At 36.1% G+C, this 20,720-nt stretch overlaps 1 protein-coding gene across 1 annotated transcript in view; it reads right to left on the bottom strand.

The window, feature by feature from the left end:
- LARS2 (leucyl-tRNA synthetase 2, mitochondrial) overlaps positions 1-20,720 on the bottom strand; it is an 87,353-nt gene that overhangs the window by 34,270 nt on the left and 32,363 nt on the right. Inside the window, exons 7-12 of the mRNA XM_075705735.1 lie at positions 13,968-14,075; positions 12,260-12,419; positions 9,003-9,107; positions 5,908-6,023; positions 4,647-4,930; positions 1,326-1,424 (exon numbers count right to left, since the gene is read on the bottom strand). Of these exons, the coding sequence (XP_075561850.1) occupies positions 1,326-1,424; positions 4,647-4,930; positions 5,908-6,023; positions 9,003-9,107; positions 12,260-12,419; positions 13,968-14,075 (872 nt within the window). The remainder of the gene's footprint in view (positions 1-1,325; positions 1,425-4,646; positions 4,931-5,907; positions 6,024-9,002; positions 9,108-12,259; positions 12,420-13,967; positions 14,076-20,720) is intronic.

Here is a 20,720-nt window from a genome sequence, read left to right on the forward strand (position 1 = left end):
GGAAAAGTCCTTCTTATCCATGCACAAAAAAATATTTTAAACTGTCACTGGAGAGGAAGCAGTCTGCATAACTTAATATTAATAATAAATTCACAGTATCACTAGAAAATAATTAAAATTAATGTGAAATAAAAGTGTTCACAGAAGATATTCCTTTAGTTTAACTAAAATGGTGGTGCCAATATAAAAAGAATATAATTGGCCCAGCTATACTAAATCACTTGGTATGTAGTACCTACCCAGACACTGCTGTGGACAACAAAAAAATAAATAAATCCCCAAACAGCCCTACATGTCGTATCAATACCTAAAAAATGCAACTCTTTCTATCTTCCTCAGACTACATAGTAGAACTGTTCCACTAATTCCTCTTTGGAAAAACCAGTCCTATCAGCAGTGCTCCTACAGGCAGACTATGAAGCAGAAAACCAGCTAAATAACTATATCTATCTTCCCACACTCTCCATGCTGCAGCCACTAATACGCAGCACATGAAAAATCTCCTTTCATTAATTATGCATACAGTCGAAGTGCCGACACAGCAGGAACTTGCTGCGATGCCACTTGACTTTAGGTCTGCACACAAGGAAGTAGCAAGAGTTACCAGAATTCAAAAGGAGAGAAAGAAGGGTGTTGTTCTTGGCAGCTGGATGTTACACCAGACTATTCCTCTTCTTAGTGGTGGGAAAGTACTCTCTGTCCATGCACTGAAATACTCAGGGTATTGCCAACTTAGCACAGTCTCAGAGACAGTAATGGCCCACGGAGGTGGTGGAGTCACCATCCCTGGAAGTATTTAAAAAACGGGTAGATGTGGCACTTCGGGACATGGTTTAGTCTAGTCTACCCTTGATTGGCTTAGAGTAGACTTGGTAGTGTGGGTTAATGGTTGGACTGGATGATCTAAAGGTCTTTTCCAACCTAAACGATTCTATGATTCTATGGCAGGCTGTCATTCTTGATGGCATCCTCCAGTCAAGACTATCTTCAGCTCCTCAGCTGAACATTTCCTCCATGCCCTGCGCCATAATGCCCTTTCACGCAAACTTCTGCCCCTTGCCTCGTAGCTCCTGTGCTTACACAGTTGTGTCTGCACCTCCTGCTCTTCTAGATCTCCTGGCAAGGGAGCAACCAAATGCCACATTTTTAAAGCAATTCCTAGCCTACCCTGTGTCTACCCATGGGCACAAAATCAGGGCAGCCCAGGGGTTTACACCGCCTTCTGCAAAGGCAGCTAGAAGGACCAGAGCATCTGGCCTCTTCCTTCCCTTCCATGCTGTGAAGCGGGCTGGCCCAGCCGATGGCCCCGCGCCTGCAGCCCTCACCTGTCTGTGTTGTGAGGGTCGGTGTACCTCAGGTAGTACCAGGCGGAATCAACGAACGTGTCCATGGTATCGATTTCCCGCCGCGCTGCTGCCTTACACCTGAGCAAGAGAGAAGGAGAAAAACTATTCTTAGATAAGTGACAAGCTTGGACACAACCAACCGTGTATGTACAGCGTGGCCATGAAGACATTTAGATTGAAAACTGAATGGGTCTGAACAGTCTGAAGAGTGATATGTTCAGAAGCCCAACACAAGTAACAGGGCCAACTCTCCCCTTCCCTCTCCCTCCCAAACCAAACAAAATGCAAACCAAAAAGAAGCCTGAACAGCTATAAGATCCAGCAACAGCAGAAGACAGCACCACACTGGACAGCCCTCTCCACCCTATGTTCCTGGAATTTTTTAGAATTGCCATTTTAAAAGAAACAAAGCAAGTCTTAAAGCACAGACAAGCGTACTTTGCCATAAAGTTAATGGGAACTCAATATATCTAACACTCGTTAGGTACCAGCAGACAAATAATTTTATAAACATTCAGCAGATGGAGCAGGTGGTTGCCTCTGATTGTCTGTACAAAAAGGTCCTTGCAGATTCCATTTATCATCTCTAGAAAAAATGAACTTAGTTTAATTTCAGCTTTCACTGAGATGTAGCAAATCTCTTCCAGACCTTGCAGCACAATTTTAATTTGTGATTACTGCAAATCAATTTTGCTAGGAGTTATATTGGCAGCCCTGAGAAACATTTTTAAAATAAATTTTAGAAGCTCAGGTTACTTTCTGCTAGTGTCTCTCTGAATATAAATTATTTGTTTGTAGGAGCCAATAAACACATTTAATCAACCTGCACTTGTGGTAAACGATTCCTCTCTAAAACTCTTACTGTTAAAACAACGGCATTATTCTAATATAAACAAAACTTTGCAACCTGTGACAAACTTGCACATAAATACCACTGGCTATATGTAACAAATGGATGCAATTTATAAATGTATGTAAATGTAAATGTGTATATATGTATAATAAACATACGTAATATATGGGCACTGGCTATTTAATATTTTCCAACTGCACATTTAGTCTGTGATCAGGCTTGATAACTGAGCTGCAACATGTACCTGCCTGTCTGCCTGATACTTCAGCTTGGCTTGCTGAGGCAAGTTTAGCAGAGTATCACCAATTAATATTTTCCTTCTCTCTGTCTCTGCCCCAGTTTTTCTTTCAACAGGAATAATGTAGTAAAGAAATTTTACTTCTAACTGCTTTTTAATACAGAATACCCATTTCATTAAATTGTATATATAAGCAGAGACTTGTCCAATGTACAATAATACTGTATTACACTGAAACAGAATGCCTTTTCAGTCAAAAGCAAGAATACTTTACAGTCATTGAACCCTAATTATATCTGTTTCATGCCTCTGACGTTGCCTGTACTCTAAATGGACACGGCTCACTAAGACACAGACAGAATGGGCATCTTTCAAAATTTATACAACAGGCACAATACTATAATCTCATTAGACTATCTTCAGACAATTAACACAATTACCTGGACTTGTATAACAATGAAGAACTAGGGCATCTCCTCGCATTTATGATTGCTTACATTATTGTCACTCAAATACTCAGAGACTTTTGTATCTTTCCGTCTTGCTTTCCTTATTAATTCTAGATATTAAAAGCAACTAATGAAAAAACCCCTATTACTGGAGAGAAGGACTAAAGGAAGAGATGACGTAATTTCTCAGAGCAAGTTAAACCAAGGAAGACTGCAGACACAAAGGCAATAGCTCAAAGGATTTGAAACTGTAGCATACATATGGATGAGCAATACTGATGATAGCGGTCAAATAGGTGAGAACTAAGAGAATTAAAAAAAAAGTTAATTTCAGCACACACATATTAGGCTAAGAAACCAATCCTGTACGCTTTTATTTCTGACTAAACAAATGCCCTTGATTAACTTCTAAGTAGGGCAGCCACAATAAATATCCAGAAACCATAAGGATTTGCTATACATCAAAAGTACCTTGTTGCCTGGTAAACAACAAAACCATTTTTGAATTAAGGTCAGGAGGAAGCCAGGAGTGCAGACAGTGACTTTCAGTAACATCAGGAAAATTTTTCAGTTGAAATTAGGAATCGTAGACCAAGGCATTTCTAGGGATTTTACTAAACCTGTGGACCTTGTTTAGTAAGGCTGCCCTGCAAGAGTCACACTTTAAAATACACCAACTGTATGTAATTTAAATAGGCATATCTGAGAAGAAATTTTCTATGCAGGAACATGGAAGTAAATGTGTGTTTTACATAAAATACATGTTATCAACAAAGGTCAAAATACCCGTTCCCAGAGAACCACAGAACTGCTGTGTTTAAGCTACCTAATTAGAAACGAAAACCACGCTAATATTCTACCCTGCAAATGTTAAAATACAGTGAGATATTGCAAAACTGCTCATTATCAATGAGAGTCCATTTATAAGTCTGATTCCCCTGCCTGGCAGCCTGATAACGTACTTCCCATTTGGTCATCCTGTTAGCAGCAGCATTGTGTTGCACTGCTGATGAAAAACTTCTCCGGGATAACTTATGTTCTACCAGTCCTTCTGCAGAACCTGTATGCAAACTCCAGTGTACAGAGTGTCTAAGCAGCCCTCAAGATCAGACAACTGATTTTCATGACATCTCTCTCACTACTTGATTTAGGCTGTTTTATTTCTTAAACCGCTGGACTACAAACAATAAAGATTACAACACTGACAAGATGCCTATACTTACTATCTCCTTCAATCTGAATTATATGCTGTCATCTCTAGTACACAGTGAATGTGATTCTTCATGATAAGAATTATATAGCTGAGGAAACACTTTATTGTTGGACTATTGCTAAGAAAATGAACATGATGTTAGCTTCCTTAACAAAAGGAAATAATGCAATAATCGTTATAAGCTTTACATGAACTCTGCTGGTGAAAGATAATGAAAATTCTTGTAGTAAATGAAGTGAGAAGTACTGTTAAGAAATAGAGGGCACGGAGAAGATCATTCACTTTTTCCTTTTTTCTTTCTTCCAACTTAAAACCAGCAAGCTTTCAGCTTGTTTATGAAGAAATAGCAGTGGGTGTCTGTGTTGCAAAAAAGGAATTTTACAGAGTATGTAAGAAAAAAACCCAATGCTGGGTCAGACTAAACATCATTCTGGAGTGGTATCCTGGCTCAGAGTGGTCAGTTGTCAACACTTACAGAAAGAACACAGGAAACGGGCAGCTACAAAGAGATCTCTCCCAGTCTGCAGTAAATGCAGCACTGGCTTACCTTGGACAGGAACAGTTCACCCATTCTAGAGCTGTTTCTAAAGGTGAGGCTCCCTTTCCTGTGAAGGTGGTTACACTGGGCAACACCACAGGTAAGTCTTCATAAGGTACAGGGACAGTGCCACATGTCTGGCAGTGAATGATAGGAATAGGTGTTCCCCAGTAGCGCTGTCGAGATATTAACCAGTCTCTTAATTTGTCACTCGTTAGGTCTCCACCTATTCCTTTATTTTTGGCCTGCTGGGTAATAGCTTTTAACGCCTCCTGACGAGTCATGCCTGTGATCTGATTAAAAAAAGAGAGAAGCAGAAGAAGAAAGAAAAATGTGTATTTGCTGTCAGTGAAAATGCAAGAACAGACAAAAAAGTCACAAATGCAATTTCTGAGAGTCAAAGTTTATGAGCCTCATGTTAATTTTCCCCTTCCTGCTGCTTAACATCCTTCTATCCAAGAGACTATTCACATACCAATTACTTGATTCATTTAAACCCTCTAAATCAAAGCATAATGTTCTTGATGGCCTGAATAGAACAAGGCTGAGAAAGAGCCCTGTAGACCCCTTCAGCTTTTATTAGCAGATATTTGCATTTACTGCTGATATTTTAATCAACTGCTGTATGCTGAAACTTCCAGAACATCACCAACACAAGGTAGAGACTGAGGAAACATGGATGGTAAAACAGCTTTCTTTCTCCTGTGTTCATGTGGGGTTTTTCCGTTCTTGCTTTCAGATACATCTTAACCACTTAGACCCTACCTGTCATGTAATTCTATGAGCTTTGTGTCTGCTATCAAATGCATTTTTTCAAGAGCTATAACACCATATATATTTTATATTTAAATATAAGATTTCTATGTCACTTCAGGCAGATATGTTACCAGAAAGGCTTACGCCACATTTCAATGAATATGTGGAAGAAGGACTAATATATTAATATTTAGCTTAAAAATGTACTGAGATGATGAAATAAGAATCAACTTTTAACATAGGATCAATTATTCAGTTTCCATTACAAAACTCAGACCAATAGTGTAGCTGCTTCTCCGGCACAAAAGGAAAATAACCTCATTTTTTGCTACAGAAGAGCCAACATATTTCATCATTAAATTATTCCTAGAAATTTGGTAGCATAAGCCTGGCTTGATTCTTAAAAAAAAAAAAAAAGCCTTTAAACATACAAATCATTTGGCACTCTTGAGAAAACAGATTTAGTTTGCATTGTTACTGTAAGTTGGAAAGAACTCCATACTTATATACCTACCTCCCCAGAATTAATGACTTTCTCCAAACCATTTGGCAATGTTTCAGTGACTTCAGTGAAAGAAATACCCAGACTGTTAGCTACTGCAGCATCTTCTGCACTTGTACTAGGTATTCCTGGGGGGAGGGTGGTGGGGAGGGGGATTAAAAAAAAAAAAGAAAATTAGTTCTGGGATTGACTAACATGGATATCAATCATCAATTTGAGGATAAAATTTTTTATTTCTATGATACTCTTTTTATAATTACTCATGTTTGCCTAAAGGAGTTTAAAACTCTAAGAACAATAAAAATGTTTTAATGTTCTTTAAGCAGTGAAATTCAAGCAGCAATAATTACAATCACATTTTCTCAGTTTCTCTGTAATCCAAGTATTAATCAATGTGACACCACAGAAAAGGCTGAAAATTAGATGGTTCAGACAAAACATAAAAGTAAATCTGCAAAATTTGGATAAACAATAAAATTTTCAATATTATTATATTATCTAAATATAATATATTTAAACAGTACAAATTTAAAATCTGTTTGCTAATATGAGAAACAAATACTAAACCAACAACCCAAATAGTCCTCTTGTTTCAATAGTAAATTTAATCTTTTTCTAATTTCATAGTTTATCAAAACGTACCACAATACAACAGTCTCTAACATTACTATCCCTTTAACTTATTATGAAAGACATGATTTGTTTATAATCTCAGGAAAACAAGTAACATCTATTTTCTATTCAGAATATATCTACTTTGGAGAGCACTTCCTACTGCTGTTCAAATCAGTTATAGAAGTCACAGTATTTAAGGCCCCTGATGCTATCTTTCCCTTTGCATCTTATTATTTGGGTCAGTCACACATCTTGAATACAAGTTCCTCTTCTAAGCCATGTAGACTTTTTTTTATTATAGCAGTTTACCAGCACCATAGAATGACACATTATCTTTAAATATCTCTTACTCGTATTGATAGATGATGACATCTTCCCTCTGATTTTGCTGCGTGTATTTTGAAAGATACTTTGTTCTACTTTGGAGGACTACTTTACAGGGTGAGTTAAGAAATTTCTTAACTTTATTATCACATGTATTCTGAAATAACATTGAAATACTAACAGATTTATTATTCCCAGAGGGAGATACATCTTTCTGCATATTTTTTTTTCCTTTCAGTGAGAATTTATTTAATATTTTGAACAATCTTGCACAATTGCTGTCATCTTTAAAAGGCAAAGAAACTTACTTCAATAAGCCCATGCCAACATTAGGTTGATGAAAACTACAGACAAAAAATCTCAAAATATTTCTGAGCACATTAGAATTATTAACATACAAGCTACTTCATTCAAAACTGGTTTAACAATCATCTGTTCAGGCAATGAAATGCCTGCTATACATTAACTCTGTCAATATATGGAAGTTTGGAAGCAGATAACTAAAGAAAACCAAGCCAAACTGCCCTGTGACAAATAACTCCCTAACTAGCAAAATATGGAATCGCTATTTCACCTTTCCAGCAGATGCATGCTCTTGCCGTTTCAAGGCCCTATTATAGAATAATGTATGTATCTTAATTTTTCAGAGCCCTGCAGCCTGCAACAGGTGGCTTCACAATATGCTCTACAAATGGAGAAAAAGCAGGCCCCACTTTTTGGTCTTTCTTCTTTTGAAAAGTTGATGCTATTAATGTACACTCGCAAAGCTCAACAGCTGGCATCCAGAACGTCCTGGGAAGAGCTGGGCTGTTTCCAATAAACATAAGGCCAAGGTACGTGCCAGTGAGCAAGTTGGAAGCTTTTAATGAAATATATGATTAGGTATCTCAATTATTTGGCTTCTCTTACATGAGCAGAGGTTCTAGTTCTCAAAACCAGATTTATTCCTAAAGCGTAAGATGCGGGCATGTTGTAAGTAAGGTACAGAGCCCAAGCGAATAATTTCTATCAGCCTTGTGAGGGTCATCCAAGACATTTTTGCAGCATCAGCTGGTTTTATTCAGTCCAGCTGTTGTGCAGGAACAGCCAACATTGGCAGTGGTGTAGAGAAGAAAGAAGTAGCTCCAGGGCAGGAAAGAAGTATCAACAACAGGGAGGCAACAAAAGGCACTCAAGGGATAAGGATGTAGTGGAAAGGGGGAAGAGGAGATAAAGAACTATTTTCCTATTAGGACTGGCACAGAACATTACCTACTCATTGCAGCTGAGATGAGACCACAGCAAAACACAACAGTAAACAAAAAGCTTGGTGGGTGCTACTGATGAAGGCACAGTTTGCAGATTAAAATGGACACAATTTTTAAAAGTTAGTACAACTTCTAATTTTACTTAGAAGGACAGTCACACCATCTAACCATATGTATTTAACTGCCTAAGTTGAGGGGCTAGGTAAGACAAGCAGCTTCACAGGATGACTTTGAGAAGAGAAGCCCACTCCCGGCGATTCAGAGTATCCTCTAGCAATGCCCTTCCCCCTCTGTCTATGGATGCTCAATCCTAAATTAGGCACCTAAATTATGGGAATGCTTCCTTTAGAGATAAAGGGTCCAAGATAACTGTCCAAGACTACCTAAAAAGAGTTGTTACCTCTTCTGATTTATTTTACTGATCTCAAAACAAATATTATCAGATAAACTCGGAAGTTTTGTACATTTATGGTCTGAAACATTACTCTATAAGGATGCACATAATTTATGTAAACATAAGACAAAAAACAAGCTAGAAGTTTGGGTTGTTTGCAAAATGTTTATGTCAAACAATGGTACAGTTCTGTTTTGATTAAAGATGGTGAGAAACAGCCAAATACACATGCACTGCAGGTAATCAATCCTCCTAAGATATGCAGATCCTCAAATTTAGCTCATGAAAAGTACTAATTTTATAATATTTCAATTAAAATTTATCATCATGTAAATCTCTCCCCCAGACAGATTCCACACAGCTACTTTTCTCTTCGTTTTTCACTAATGAAGAACAGTAATGAAGAACAGGATTCCAAAGTCCAGAAGAGAGCCACCATGTTCAAAGATTTGCCGCAACAGTATCTGGTGCTCCAACACAGCAATTGAAAACTATACTATTTCACTTACACATTAAATGTCACATACCTATTTTAGTATCAAGAAAACTCTCAAAACTGTTTTTTGCTGAGATGACTACAGGAATCTCCTGATTGGTAAGCAAATTCACAGCTGTCACTGAAGTAAGCGAATCTGAAAACAAATGTAATGATCACAGTAAGTAAAATATGACATTCCTAAAAAGTTCAGATGTATTAAAATCTTCAGTAAGTCTGATAAATTTTCATGATTAGAAAGCATACTTACAACAAACACCTGAATAAAAACAGAGGAAGATTTGGACTATAATAAAAAAATAGCAAGTCCTTGACCACTATTTGTGTGCTGCAGAGTTGTATGAATTGGCTCTAGTAAGCCTTGAATTATATACTAGCAGACATTACAAAATTAAGCAAAAAAAAAATCCAGTTATTCAGATGAAACTGAAGGGGAGCATATATACTATGCTTATGATTTACTTTCTTACAGAAGAACTACAAAGCACGAGAAATATTGACCAGTGTAAAAAAAAAGAAACCTAAATAACCAATTGATTTCCAAACAGACTATTCATATTACAGATGAGGAACCTAATGTCCACAGGGAAAGGAAGAGAATAGAGGAGAGAATCAAGGGTGATAAACTGAAAATGATTTACAATGTGTAGCTTTGGTGGCTCAGCAAGAAGAAAATCAAACTTGAATACTCCAAGTTTTGAGGATTCAAACCCCAAATCTCAATTTGGACCTCTTTCTAACTTTTTCAGTGCCGTTAAGTTGATGATAATTAAAAGAATTAAATAATTAAAATAAAATACAGACTGCTAAGAGCTTCCTTCAACCCATCTTCATAGCTAAGCCGAGGAAAGTCTCAGTCTTGTATTGCTAGGCATAAAATCTGCTTGAAATACAGTAACAGCATTTTAGAGAATCAGGCTATTATATCTCAACAGTCTTGTTAACACAAACATTATTATTTATTTATTTCTGATTACTACTTTTTCAAGTCTCTGAGATACCCATATTCTAGATAAAATTTCTCACATTCAAACCACTGCACAGAGCTTTCCTCCTCTGTTTAAAAAAAAAAATGCACAAAAGGAGTCATTTCACTCTTCAAAAGCAACTAAGTAAAAAGCCTCCTGAACAGGATGCTGAGTGGGTAGGACAGTCTGCTTTTAAAAATAACTTCTCTCTTCCACCCAGCATTAATTTTGATTTTATGCTGAAACCCAAAATAATAACTCCAGTTTATGAAGGCACTCACTCTTTTGCTCATTTGCTCACATCATTACTGTAATAGCCATAAAGAGATGATACCACTGTTACAAATGTAAAAGAATGTATGCACAGTATTATAATGAGATAATGAACAATGTAAGGATCAAATCTTTGTCTCAGATACCTCACACTGACAAAACTAGAAGACTTACCAGATGCTAAATTAACATAAAATTTTCTAGGCTAAAAAAAATGAATGTTTGAAAACTGGTTGCTCGCCTCTATTTACATAATAATAGCCTAAAATACAGAGCTGTATTCCAAGAGTAAAGGTATTAGAACTTTAAGTTACTTTGGCATACAACATCATTTTTTTTCCTCTCCTAGAAACATAAAAACATACCGTCCTAATTATTTAAATGAGAACACAGTGAAGAAATGGAGTTACAAGACTATCTCTGCTGAAAAGAAAACAATTACAATTTTAATGTTACTAGTGAACATTTTACAAAAAATCTTGGTTAATGTGAAAATATAGTCTATCCAAGGCCATCAAAAATCTTTTTACTTAAGTGCCATTGTTGGCCCTTCATGTGTACCATGGCTGAAATGCAAATCTGAAAGTCCATGTAGAAATTCTTCTCCTTTATGTTCTCTTCTTTGGAAAATACTAGTCCGTGCCTTTGAAATGCTCAAGAAATAGTAAGAAATATCAGCCAATTTCAACTGATGAATGCATATATTTATGAGTAGCAGGAGTACACAACAATAGCAGAGTTACAATACTGGAATTGTGTCCACTTTAAAGCCTCTTTTTCAAGGTCTTATGGCTGTCATTATTCTGGATGAGAGTCCCTTAATTTAGCCCAACCAAAAGGTGAAGTTTATTGTTAACAGGCACAAAAAAAGCCTTTCAAGTATTTTCATGTAAAAATAATATAAAAAGTATATTGTAGTCCTTATTAAAACCAAGTATGGCACCTGTGTGGTTTGGCTTAAAGCACAAGATCCAACAAAGATGTAGGCATATATACGGATGTGCGTTTCTGGGGTTAGTGCTTTGATTTCGCTCAATTGTAAGAACTGCAAATTTCTTCCTTTGTTCCTTAATAAAAATTCTCCAAGCTTTACTCTGCTCTGAGACAAGGACTCTACATACTCACCACATTCAGGCTCCATTTTTTTCTGCTAGCAAGTGAACTTTATTAAGGTTATAGAAATTAAGCACTCAAAAATAAAGCAGGTGCTGTTCAACCATCACAATCTCCCACAAGGTTCCTGCTTCATTGCTGTTGATACATAGACAATGAAGCCACATGTTTACCAGTGAGGAAAAAGTAAATACTGAACACCAGCCTGAAGTGGAAAGAGAAATATTTAGTACATTTTGTATTTATTCTTATAATTTCCAGGTTTTCCAAAGAACAAAAAACTAGTAGGCCAGGGATGCTAAATAACTGGCAGAATTGGTGGTAGGAGCCTTCAGGAAACCAATCAACATCAATTAAAGAATTACTTCTTATTTGTATCCTCTGTACAAGTCAGGACCTGCCATAGGGCTACTCCGAATTTACTCCATCAGAATCTTGTATTAACTAAGGATCAGCACAGCAGAGTATTGTTTTGCTATCTATCAGTGATCCACTTTGCTATGTATTAATGATCTCTTGCCCTCTTTATATTCCCTACGACAGGAAGACATCATCGTTGGTGCAAGAGTTGGTTCTGCTGTCTTTGTGCTAATGACAAATTACCATATAGCCATGTGATTTTCCAATGGGCTGACATAGTCAGAGTTGGAGTATTCCCTTCTGGTACATGAGGAAACAAGAATCTGTTCCATTGCTTTTATATACTATGACGTTTTATAGCCATTATAAAAGGAAGAATTCTAAGGAAGCTGCTGTTACTGTATCTGAAGCCAGGACAGGCTGATGTGATAGTGTTTGACACATACAAAGAATCAAAAGACCTGTTCCCTCTCAACAGGAACAGCTCATGCTCAGCTTGACATGCATTCTCTGAAGATCATTCTCTAAAATTGTTACTCTTCTACAACAAAATGCAGTATAAGAAAAATCCCACCTTTCCCTGGGATGAACTCCCTCTGCAAGACTTCCTTGAGACTGCTATTCCCATGCAGCAGCCTGTGAGTCGGTAAGATATATAAATGGGAAGCTCCATAAATGGCTTCAGGCGTATAGGTATAAGCTGCTAGCTTCTCTTCTGTTACTGTACCATTAACCTGAAAAAGGGCAGAAAATATCCCAAATGAATTTATTTTTTTCTCCATTGGAAGCGCAGTGGTTTTAGACTCCCCTTCCTTTCTATGCAACTAACAAATACACATCACCCTGTAGAAATAAACAATTCTGAATATCAAAGCCAGATGCATTCCCACTATAGGGAGTTGCCAGAATCAAATCTTGACAAAATTTACTTTTAAGACCTTGAGAAAGTTGCTTTACACTCTTGCCTCGGTTTATCCAAATATATATAAAAATACTTGTATTCTAAAATCATATGTAATATTACATTGTGCTACTGAGCTAGATTCAATCCCTGGTTAACTAACCTGGAATCCTTCTATTCCCTTTTAATATGCATGCCCTGCTTCCAAGAAATGGAAATGAGATGTTACCTCTGAAATCTAAAAAGAATTTAAGATTTTTCTCAGCTACCAGGCTTTCCACCACACTTCCCTGATTAAGTCAATGCTGCAGCTTACGTACAGCAATAAAATAATAAAAGGTGGCGCAACATTAAAACAACTGGACATAAAATAAAGAGTAATAAACCCAGAAGACTGCTTAAGAATTATCACCCAGCACTATCAACAGGCTTTATATTTTAGGTCAATTAACTGTGGAGTGTATGGGGGTCTTAGAAGGTTTTACTACAACAGGTATTGATATACATTTTCAGAAACAATTGACAAAACCAACTTAAATACAAAAATGCACCTTCTAGTAGTGCGCAATTCAGAGATATTAAGAAAGTTTAAGCTGTCTCAATTTGAGGTTCGCAAAAATTCAGTATTTTAAAATAAGAAGTCACTTTTAAAATGTTAGACCAGAGTAAATGAGCACAATAAAGCTTTGAAGCCCAAGGGCTGAAATTCCACCAGGGTCTCTTAAAATCTCTCTGTCACTATCATATTCAAAAAGCCTTTTGTATCTCTTCAGAAGGACTTCAGATCTTACCATTTTTCTCTAGATAACTATAATTCTCTTACGGTTTCTCTTTCCTTCCTCTCCTTTCTTTCTATCCAGACTTCTCTGTAGCTCCATCACTACCTAATTGTCTGGTTTTCATTATTTTAATTACTGTAGGTAATAAATGAAATAATGGACAAGTGTCAGTAAAGTGGCTTGCCTGAGGTCAGCTTGGGTCTCACAGGGATGGTGCTGTGCGGAGCGGAGCTAAAGCCCAGGCAGATCCCAGCTGACTTGTGCACTGCCACTTGATACTGCTCTTGGTACTGCTCCCTTAAATGTCCTGGCTTTCAGGAATGCTTATTAGCTGGCATGTATTTTGGCACAAATACACACAGCCAATTTGCATCTGACATTGCACTTGAACACACAAACACTTTCCTAAGGAGGACAGCAGGGAGTATCTCTTCAACCCACAAGTGGTGTTCTTCAGGATCTGTGCTGGTCTGGGCATGAATATACAATAATCTCTTTTAGTAGGCTTCAAGCTTTTTAGATCTGAAAATCCATTCCCGTCACACATCTCAGGGGTTGGGGTTAGGCCAACCAAGACAGCAGCATTGAAACTTCTGACTTACCTTTAGTAAGAAGTCAAGAGAACATCCAACACAGTCACCTATCCAATTTGCTTGCATTTCTTTTATACCATACCACTCAGGGAGATCGGACAAAGCATCAAACATAGCCTGATGCAATAAAAGAAAGAATTAGAACATTCAGCTTTTGTAAGCATACAAATTAAGACTATGGGTTTAATTATAACTAACAGCAAAATGATAAGATGCTGGTATAAACATAGGAAGATGTGTTTTTATACTGCTGCTGCCCCAAATTCATCTTCGAGAACAGAATTAACATGGCACAAGCCAAAAGTATGACGACTCCAACAGAGATCCTGTTGTTATTAAAAGAGGCCTTCCTTTTGAGTGGACTAAACCTGAAACACAGAACAAAACCCTTAGATGAAAACAAACACAGGAACCATCCCCAATGGGTGTAAATTGTGGAACGCGTAAGTGACCTAATGAGCTGAACAAGACTACTGACACATAAGGATGTGCTTGCAGGTATGAAGCCTGCATTTGGATTAGTTGTTCTAGACAATAGCCTGGAGATGGCAGTCAGACAAAAGACACTTACATGTCCTAAAATTTTCAAGCTCTGACTTAAAATGGCAAAATAGAGTTTCCAGCTGCCTATCTGTTTTTCGTATTTCATATTGGCATTTTACAGGCTGTAAAATTGAGTGGGATCTTTAGGTGATATCAGTAAAAAAAAAACAAAACCCAAATGATAATAATAAGGGTTCATATTAAATTCAAAATATATATAATAATATTATAATAATATAACAAAAGTATAATACATTATGCAGCAGAGAAGAAATTAAGTGTTGGCTCCTTCATTAGCCATAATGTCCAACAGCCAGCCTGTAACTTCTATGTATATTTATACGCAGCAAGAGATATATCCATATATTTATATGTTTTCTGATGTGTGGCATAGAAGCATAACAGACTATTCCAAGTCAACTAATATTTGCCTAAACCATTTGAACATATGTGTTTAATAAAAGAAATCTATAAAAAAGGAGAAGACATACAAAGGGATAGATAACTCAAAGCTCATCTCATTTTTCACTTCATAACACTTCACATTTGTGTTATGAATACTCCATGACTGTCCAAAATCTTTACTTTGGCAGAAGTACAGCCAGAGGCATGAGTCACTCAGACAGATGGTGGATATGCTGAACAATTATAGTTAAAATCTAAGAATAAGGCAACATGTTGCCTTATTTTTCCTTCAGCTGTGACTCCCAACGTCAAATGTGCAAGCTCTTTATTACGTCATTAATTGCTAACAACCTGCAAGGATGGACAGTAGTTATTATGTGCTGCTCAAATTAAATAGTGGGTAGTTAGATAATTAGTGAATATACAACTCATTCTTTTTCAACTGTTGTATTTTACCTGCATTCTTAAATATTTTCAGAGTGAGATGCATAAAAAACATTATAAGGATTACCTTCTGGGTACTTGTTGTATATCTATCATTCAAAATACAACAAAGGTCATGTCCTTCATAAATCATAATATTACACCACCACTTGGGATTATTACTGCTTTCTAAGTCCTTAAGAATCAAATTCATTTTCTGATGACTTATAAATAAAAGAATGGTAAGGTTTTGGAAGGTTTTTAATCATACTGTAACTTTAATCAGTTGTAGCTCACAATTGCAAGTATACTATATCACAGAGAATTAAAAATTCTCATTATTCTTATTAATTTTAGTGTTCCAGAGACTACTGAGCTTTATCTGACATGAATAATCCATGTACATATATACCTACCAAAGCAGAACAAGTAACTGGAGATACATATCGATACAGAGATATATATACACACTACTTGGATACACTCTTTGTAAGAATTTATGCATTTTAGAAAGAATGAAATTGTGCCAACAGACACAGAACTGGCTGGACACATTAGCAGAGTTTTATAAATTCTCCTGCTTGGATATCCATCCTAATCTACATTACACTTTGCTGGCAGAAGCAGCTAAATGTGCATGTGCTCTACTGAAACTGTACAGTCTCTAATTGCTTGCCAGCAAAACTTTCTACATGTTTTTTCATGGCAGGATTAATACATCAAGATCCTTAATACCAGTGTGATAATGATTTTAAGTCTAGTTAGTTGGCCTTATTAGGAGCTATAGGCTACAGTTTGACTTAGCCCAATTCTTCTCTTGATAATATAATTGCTTCATGCAGCTAAATACAGTAAGAGCCAACTTAGCTTCACCTGAACAAAGATAACAAAACTTATTCTGCATGATGACACAGCCCAGCAGAGTTTGCAAACACAAACCCGTCACATATTCATAAGCACATGAACAGTAGTACAGCATGATAAAAAACCAACCAAACAAAAACTTAAAAAATTTTCAATATGGAAATATGATTCTCTGTTCTTTGTATTCAACACACTACTTTGGTTTCTTGTCAAGGCTACAAATAGCAGGTGAAGTAGAAAATGAACATGTAAAACACTACATAGTGTTACAGAGGCAAAAATATATAGTATGTATACTGCTGGCATGTTAGTGTTTCTGGATGGTAAATTAACCTAGGATACTCACTAAGAGGAAAGTAGAAAAACACATTAATTCTTACACACATTAATGCACTGTACATTCAAAATTCATCCGTGCAAATTAGGAGGTTTTTAAAAATTGCTTAAGGGAAACCCTTTTAAAAAACTTTTCACTGTCAAATCCAATTGCACTACACCCTGCAAAAACATACATCTATAAATATATGTTAAAAATATTATTAATTTTAAAGAGTTTTATGCAGCCTGCTTGGGTATACGAAACTCTTGAATTGAAGCTGACCAATGCTAGTGTAGAAATTCCTGAATATTATAAGCTAGTGTTTGAAAAGTTAAGTATTAACTCCACGAATTTTGCTTCCATGCTCTTTTTTAAAATCACTGCCATGTTTGGTAAAACAGCTTATGAATCATTAAAGTAGTCCCATGAATTCTGCTCCAATTATTATTTTGCAATTACTCACATGATTCCTTAAATAAAAATTCTGTCCCTTAAGGTCATGCACATAACTCCTAGTCATCTGTGCCCAAGTTTGTTAGCTAGGTAACACAGAAAAGACAATCAAGAAGAAGATTCCCAGCACAAAGGCAAATAAACAAAAGTAAAACCATGTTGGATTCTGCAAGGGACAAAGAACTACAGCAGCATTACAATCCAGTAAGCAGAGAGTGATAAACTTATCAAATAAATTCCATTTTCAAATTTCTGATGATTACTTAATAGTGAGAAACTTGGAAACATTAGGTAGCAGAGTCTTTGTACTTTCATTTTTCATGGCTCAGGAAGAGAAGATAAAACTTAAAATGCAAATGTCTAATTACAGGAGAAATTACTCCTATCTTAATTAAACACAAGTCAAGGTAAAACATAAATACATTTTGGCAGTCTTTCAGATATAAAGATAGACAGACCAGGAAAAAACTAAAGAAATCGAAGTTACATTCAGGGATGAGAATGACTTCAAGGCTCTTACACTTTTAGGAAAGTTTGACTTAAGTGCTGGAGAAGTTAAAGATTCAGGATAAACTAATGTTTCACAGGACTACTTTACTCTTTCAGAACACCTAGAAAATTCTGGCATAGCTAGAAGATGAAAGCCAACCAGTTCAGATGATCAGAGTCACAAAACCAAGACTGTGCTGAAAATTCATCACACACAACAATGACCAAGTCTGAAACTAGATGTTTCTAGAAACTAGAAAGCATCTGAAAGTGGAAAACTGATCTCACATATCCAGCTGTTTAGTCTGTTGAAGATTCACAGAGAAACAGAACTTCAGTTTAGCAATCTTCAGACAAGAAAAAGTACATAAAATCAAAGATCAGAAGTGCTTTATAATTTCCTAAGAGTATCTCAACTCCAAAAGTCCCCTTCCTCCTTGTAGCTCAAAGGAAGAGGATTCTGCTGGGCACCTAAAAAATTCAGAGTCTGACTTCGGGAACTACAATTTTTAGTATGATCAATGCCTGCCACTAATTTCATATTTAGTGAGAGGATTTCAACTCCTCCATGACAGTAAATGAAATAAAGTGAAAAATCTAAATATAAGCTATAAAGCCAAATGTTTACTCTTTTTTCAATGAAGACACTTTAATGAAATTTGACAAATTTGCAACATAACAAGACTAAAATAAAAAAGGTCAGCAAAAGGTTTCATTTCAAAAGCATTCAATTCATTAGCAAAATAAAATTGTCTTCTGCTAAATTAAAATAAAATTAAACAGCTTTGTTTCTGATGAAGAGTCAAAGAAATATTCAAGATCTGTTTAGATTAAAATGATATTCTTCACTTTATTTGATCAAGCTCCCAAAAGAGTAACCAAATATAAACTAAAGATTACACAAAATCATTTAATACAACTTAATATATTAACTAAAGTACAGGAAATTAAAGTTAGGCTGCCCACTGTTTTATTTTGCATTCTATTGCACAGTTCCAACTGTGATTATGCAGTACAGCTTCTGCTGGTATTTAATCTCTTCTTGTTTTGCTCTGTTTTTTTTTACCTTCAGTAGTTTCTGCCTGTGCTATCGTAGAGGTCACTCTTGACTCATTTCCCGTGTGTGAAGTATACTGAAAACATACATTAAAAAGGAGCAACAACACAGACACTGTGTGCACTTAAAATTCTTTCTTGTAAATGTCTGAACTGTCAGAGTTTTTCTCTTTCTTCACCGTAAAATTTGTGGTCAACAAACACCTTTGGTTTGACTATGTAGAACTGAGGCAAAGAAATGATTCCTCAAAAGCAAAAAATAAAGCCAGCATTCTTCTCCAGATTTGCTCTCCAGAGTTGTTCTCATTGTAGCAATTACCAAAGAGAAGACACTCCCTTTCCAATATAATGAAGCGTACCTCTGGGATAAATGAGTAATTGATTCCATAAATATAAAAGGTCTTTAAAACATTTGTTATCATTTTTAGTAGTACTGAGCATTCACTGTTTTGATTAATCTTATACCAACAGGAACTTAAATTTATGTTGCTGTAGCATCAAATGAGATGCTGCGTTTAAACTTAAGGTGAAAAGATCAGCCCGGTCTGGATATCCGCAAACAATTTTCTGTCTTGCCAAGCTGACAAAACAAGTGTCATTTTTTTATTAATGAAGTGCTAAGCAAGCTGTGGAGATGGTGCTTTTGGTCCCTGTCCAGGAGAGAGCTCTCAGCCTGACTCAAGAGGAAGAGTTTCAAAGCGAGGTTTATCAGGCCCACTCTGTTGGAAAAAGACAACTATGAGCTAGACCTCAAGTGTAGGAAGTGAAAAAAATCACACATAAAGCATGAAAAACTAGGAAAAGGCAGCATTTCTATTCTCCTCAATGATGAGGCATTACCTCATGCTATGAAATCCAAAGTACTGTCAAGGTCTTAACATCCTAAAACGCAGTACTTCAGTTTCGTTACATTTCATTACCATTCTGCTTAATATCTCAGAAATAAAATAGAAAATAAAAAATCAAGCAAAACACGATTACGTAAAACAATTCCAATTCTGTTCAGACCAGACAAAGGGGCTGTCAGATGCAGTGCAAACCCAGAGAAAAGCTGGAGAAGACCTGGTAGATCTTTTGTTGTTTTCCCTTCAGAAAGTTAGCACCATGCTAAACATCTAAGTTCCTGCGCTTCACAGAATGTGAGAAGCAGTTTTCTCTAAATATCTGGGGGGGGGGGGTGGGTGGGGGTGGTGTGGGGAAGAGTACTACTTATCTGTATGGCAACTGTAAATTAGCGTGGCAGAATTTTGTAGGCCCTGTCACTTTCCCCAGTATTTAAATTAAGCATACATATACTATCTTATTACTGTACAAAAAAGGGAGATGATTTAAGACAAAACTTGAAGTTTCAAAGTTGCTTCTATTTTATTTTGTTCAAAAAATATTATTTTCTGGTTATTTGGGTGATTTTTTAAAAGTAAAATATGAAAAAACATTGTATAAAATGAATTTAGGAAGAACAGGGACTATGCAAAGACTCACCTTACAGATTCACATCTGAGGACTCAGTTGACTGTGCATAAGAAAACCATAATAGCAATTTACAGGTACACACAGAAAATACTAACATTTACAGATAGATTTTTGCAATGAATCTGCCTACAGATTCAGCTGGGTAACCATAGCAACTAAATGTTTTAGCTTAAATATCTTAAATGCACAGACAACAATTTGAATAATAATGCCATCAGTTAAGGCATTATACTTTTATCAAAGAAATCTGTCCAAAGAAAAATGACAATTAAAATGTTCTTTAAAAATCCACAAAAGCTGCTAGACCATTTCATATGTGCTTCACAGTTTAAAAAATGGGTCATGATTATTTTATTACTTTACATAACCAAAATGCTTTTTGCTAAGCGTTTAAAGCATGGTCAATATTTTTGCCCTTTGAAAAAAATGTATTGCCAATGGTAAATTGCCATGTGAGCAAACACTGCTTTGTTTGTTTGCATTTTTTTATTTCAAGAAAGGACTATGAGCTGGTACAGTAACAATAAAGAAATCAAAGCAAATCCACAGAAGATGAATCCTCTGGACACAACAGAAATCTAAAGAATAGTGTGTGTAGGAATGAAACACTGACTCCTGTAAGACATGGGATGATTTCACAGCCCATTTCTGATCATGTAACTCCTTGTTGCTATTTGACTAGTAATTTAAGCATTGCAGATGAAGGTTACCCTTACTAGTATTTATTTTTATTAAGG

Source organism: Pelecanus crispus, chromosome 2 (genome assembly GCF_030463565.1).
Source record: "Pelecanus crispus isolate bPelCri1 chromosome 2, bPelCri1.pri, whole genome shotgun sequence".
NCBI lineage: Eukaryota > Metazoa > Chordata > Aves > Pelecaniformes > Pelecanidae > Pelecanus > Pelecanus crispus.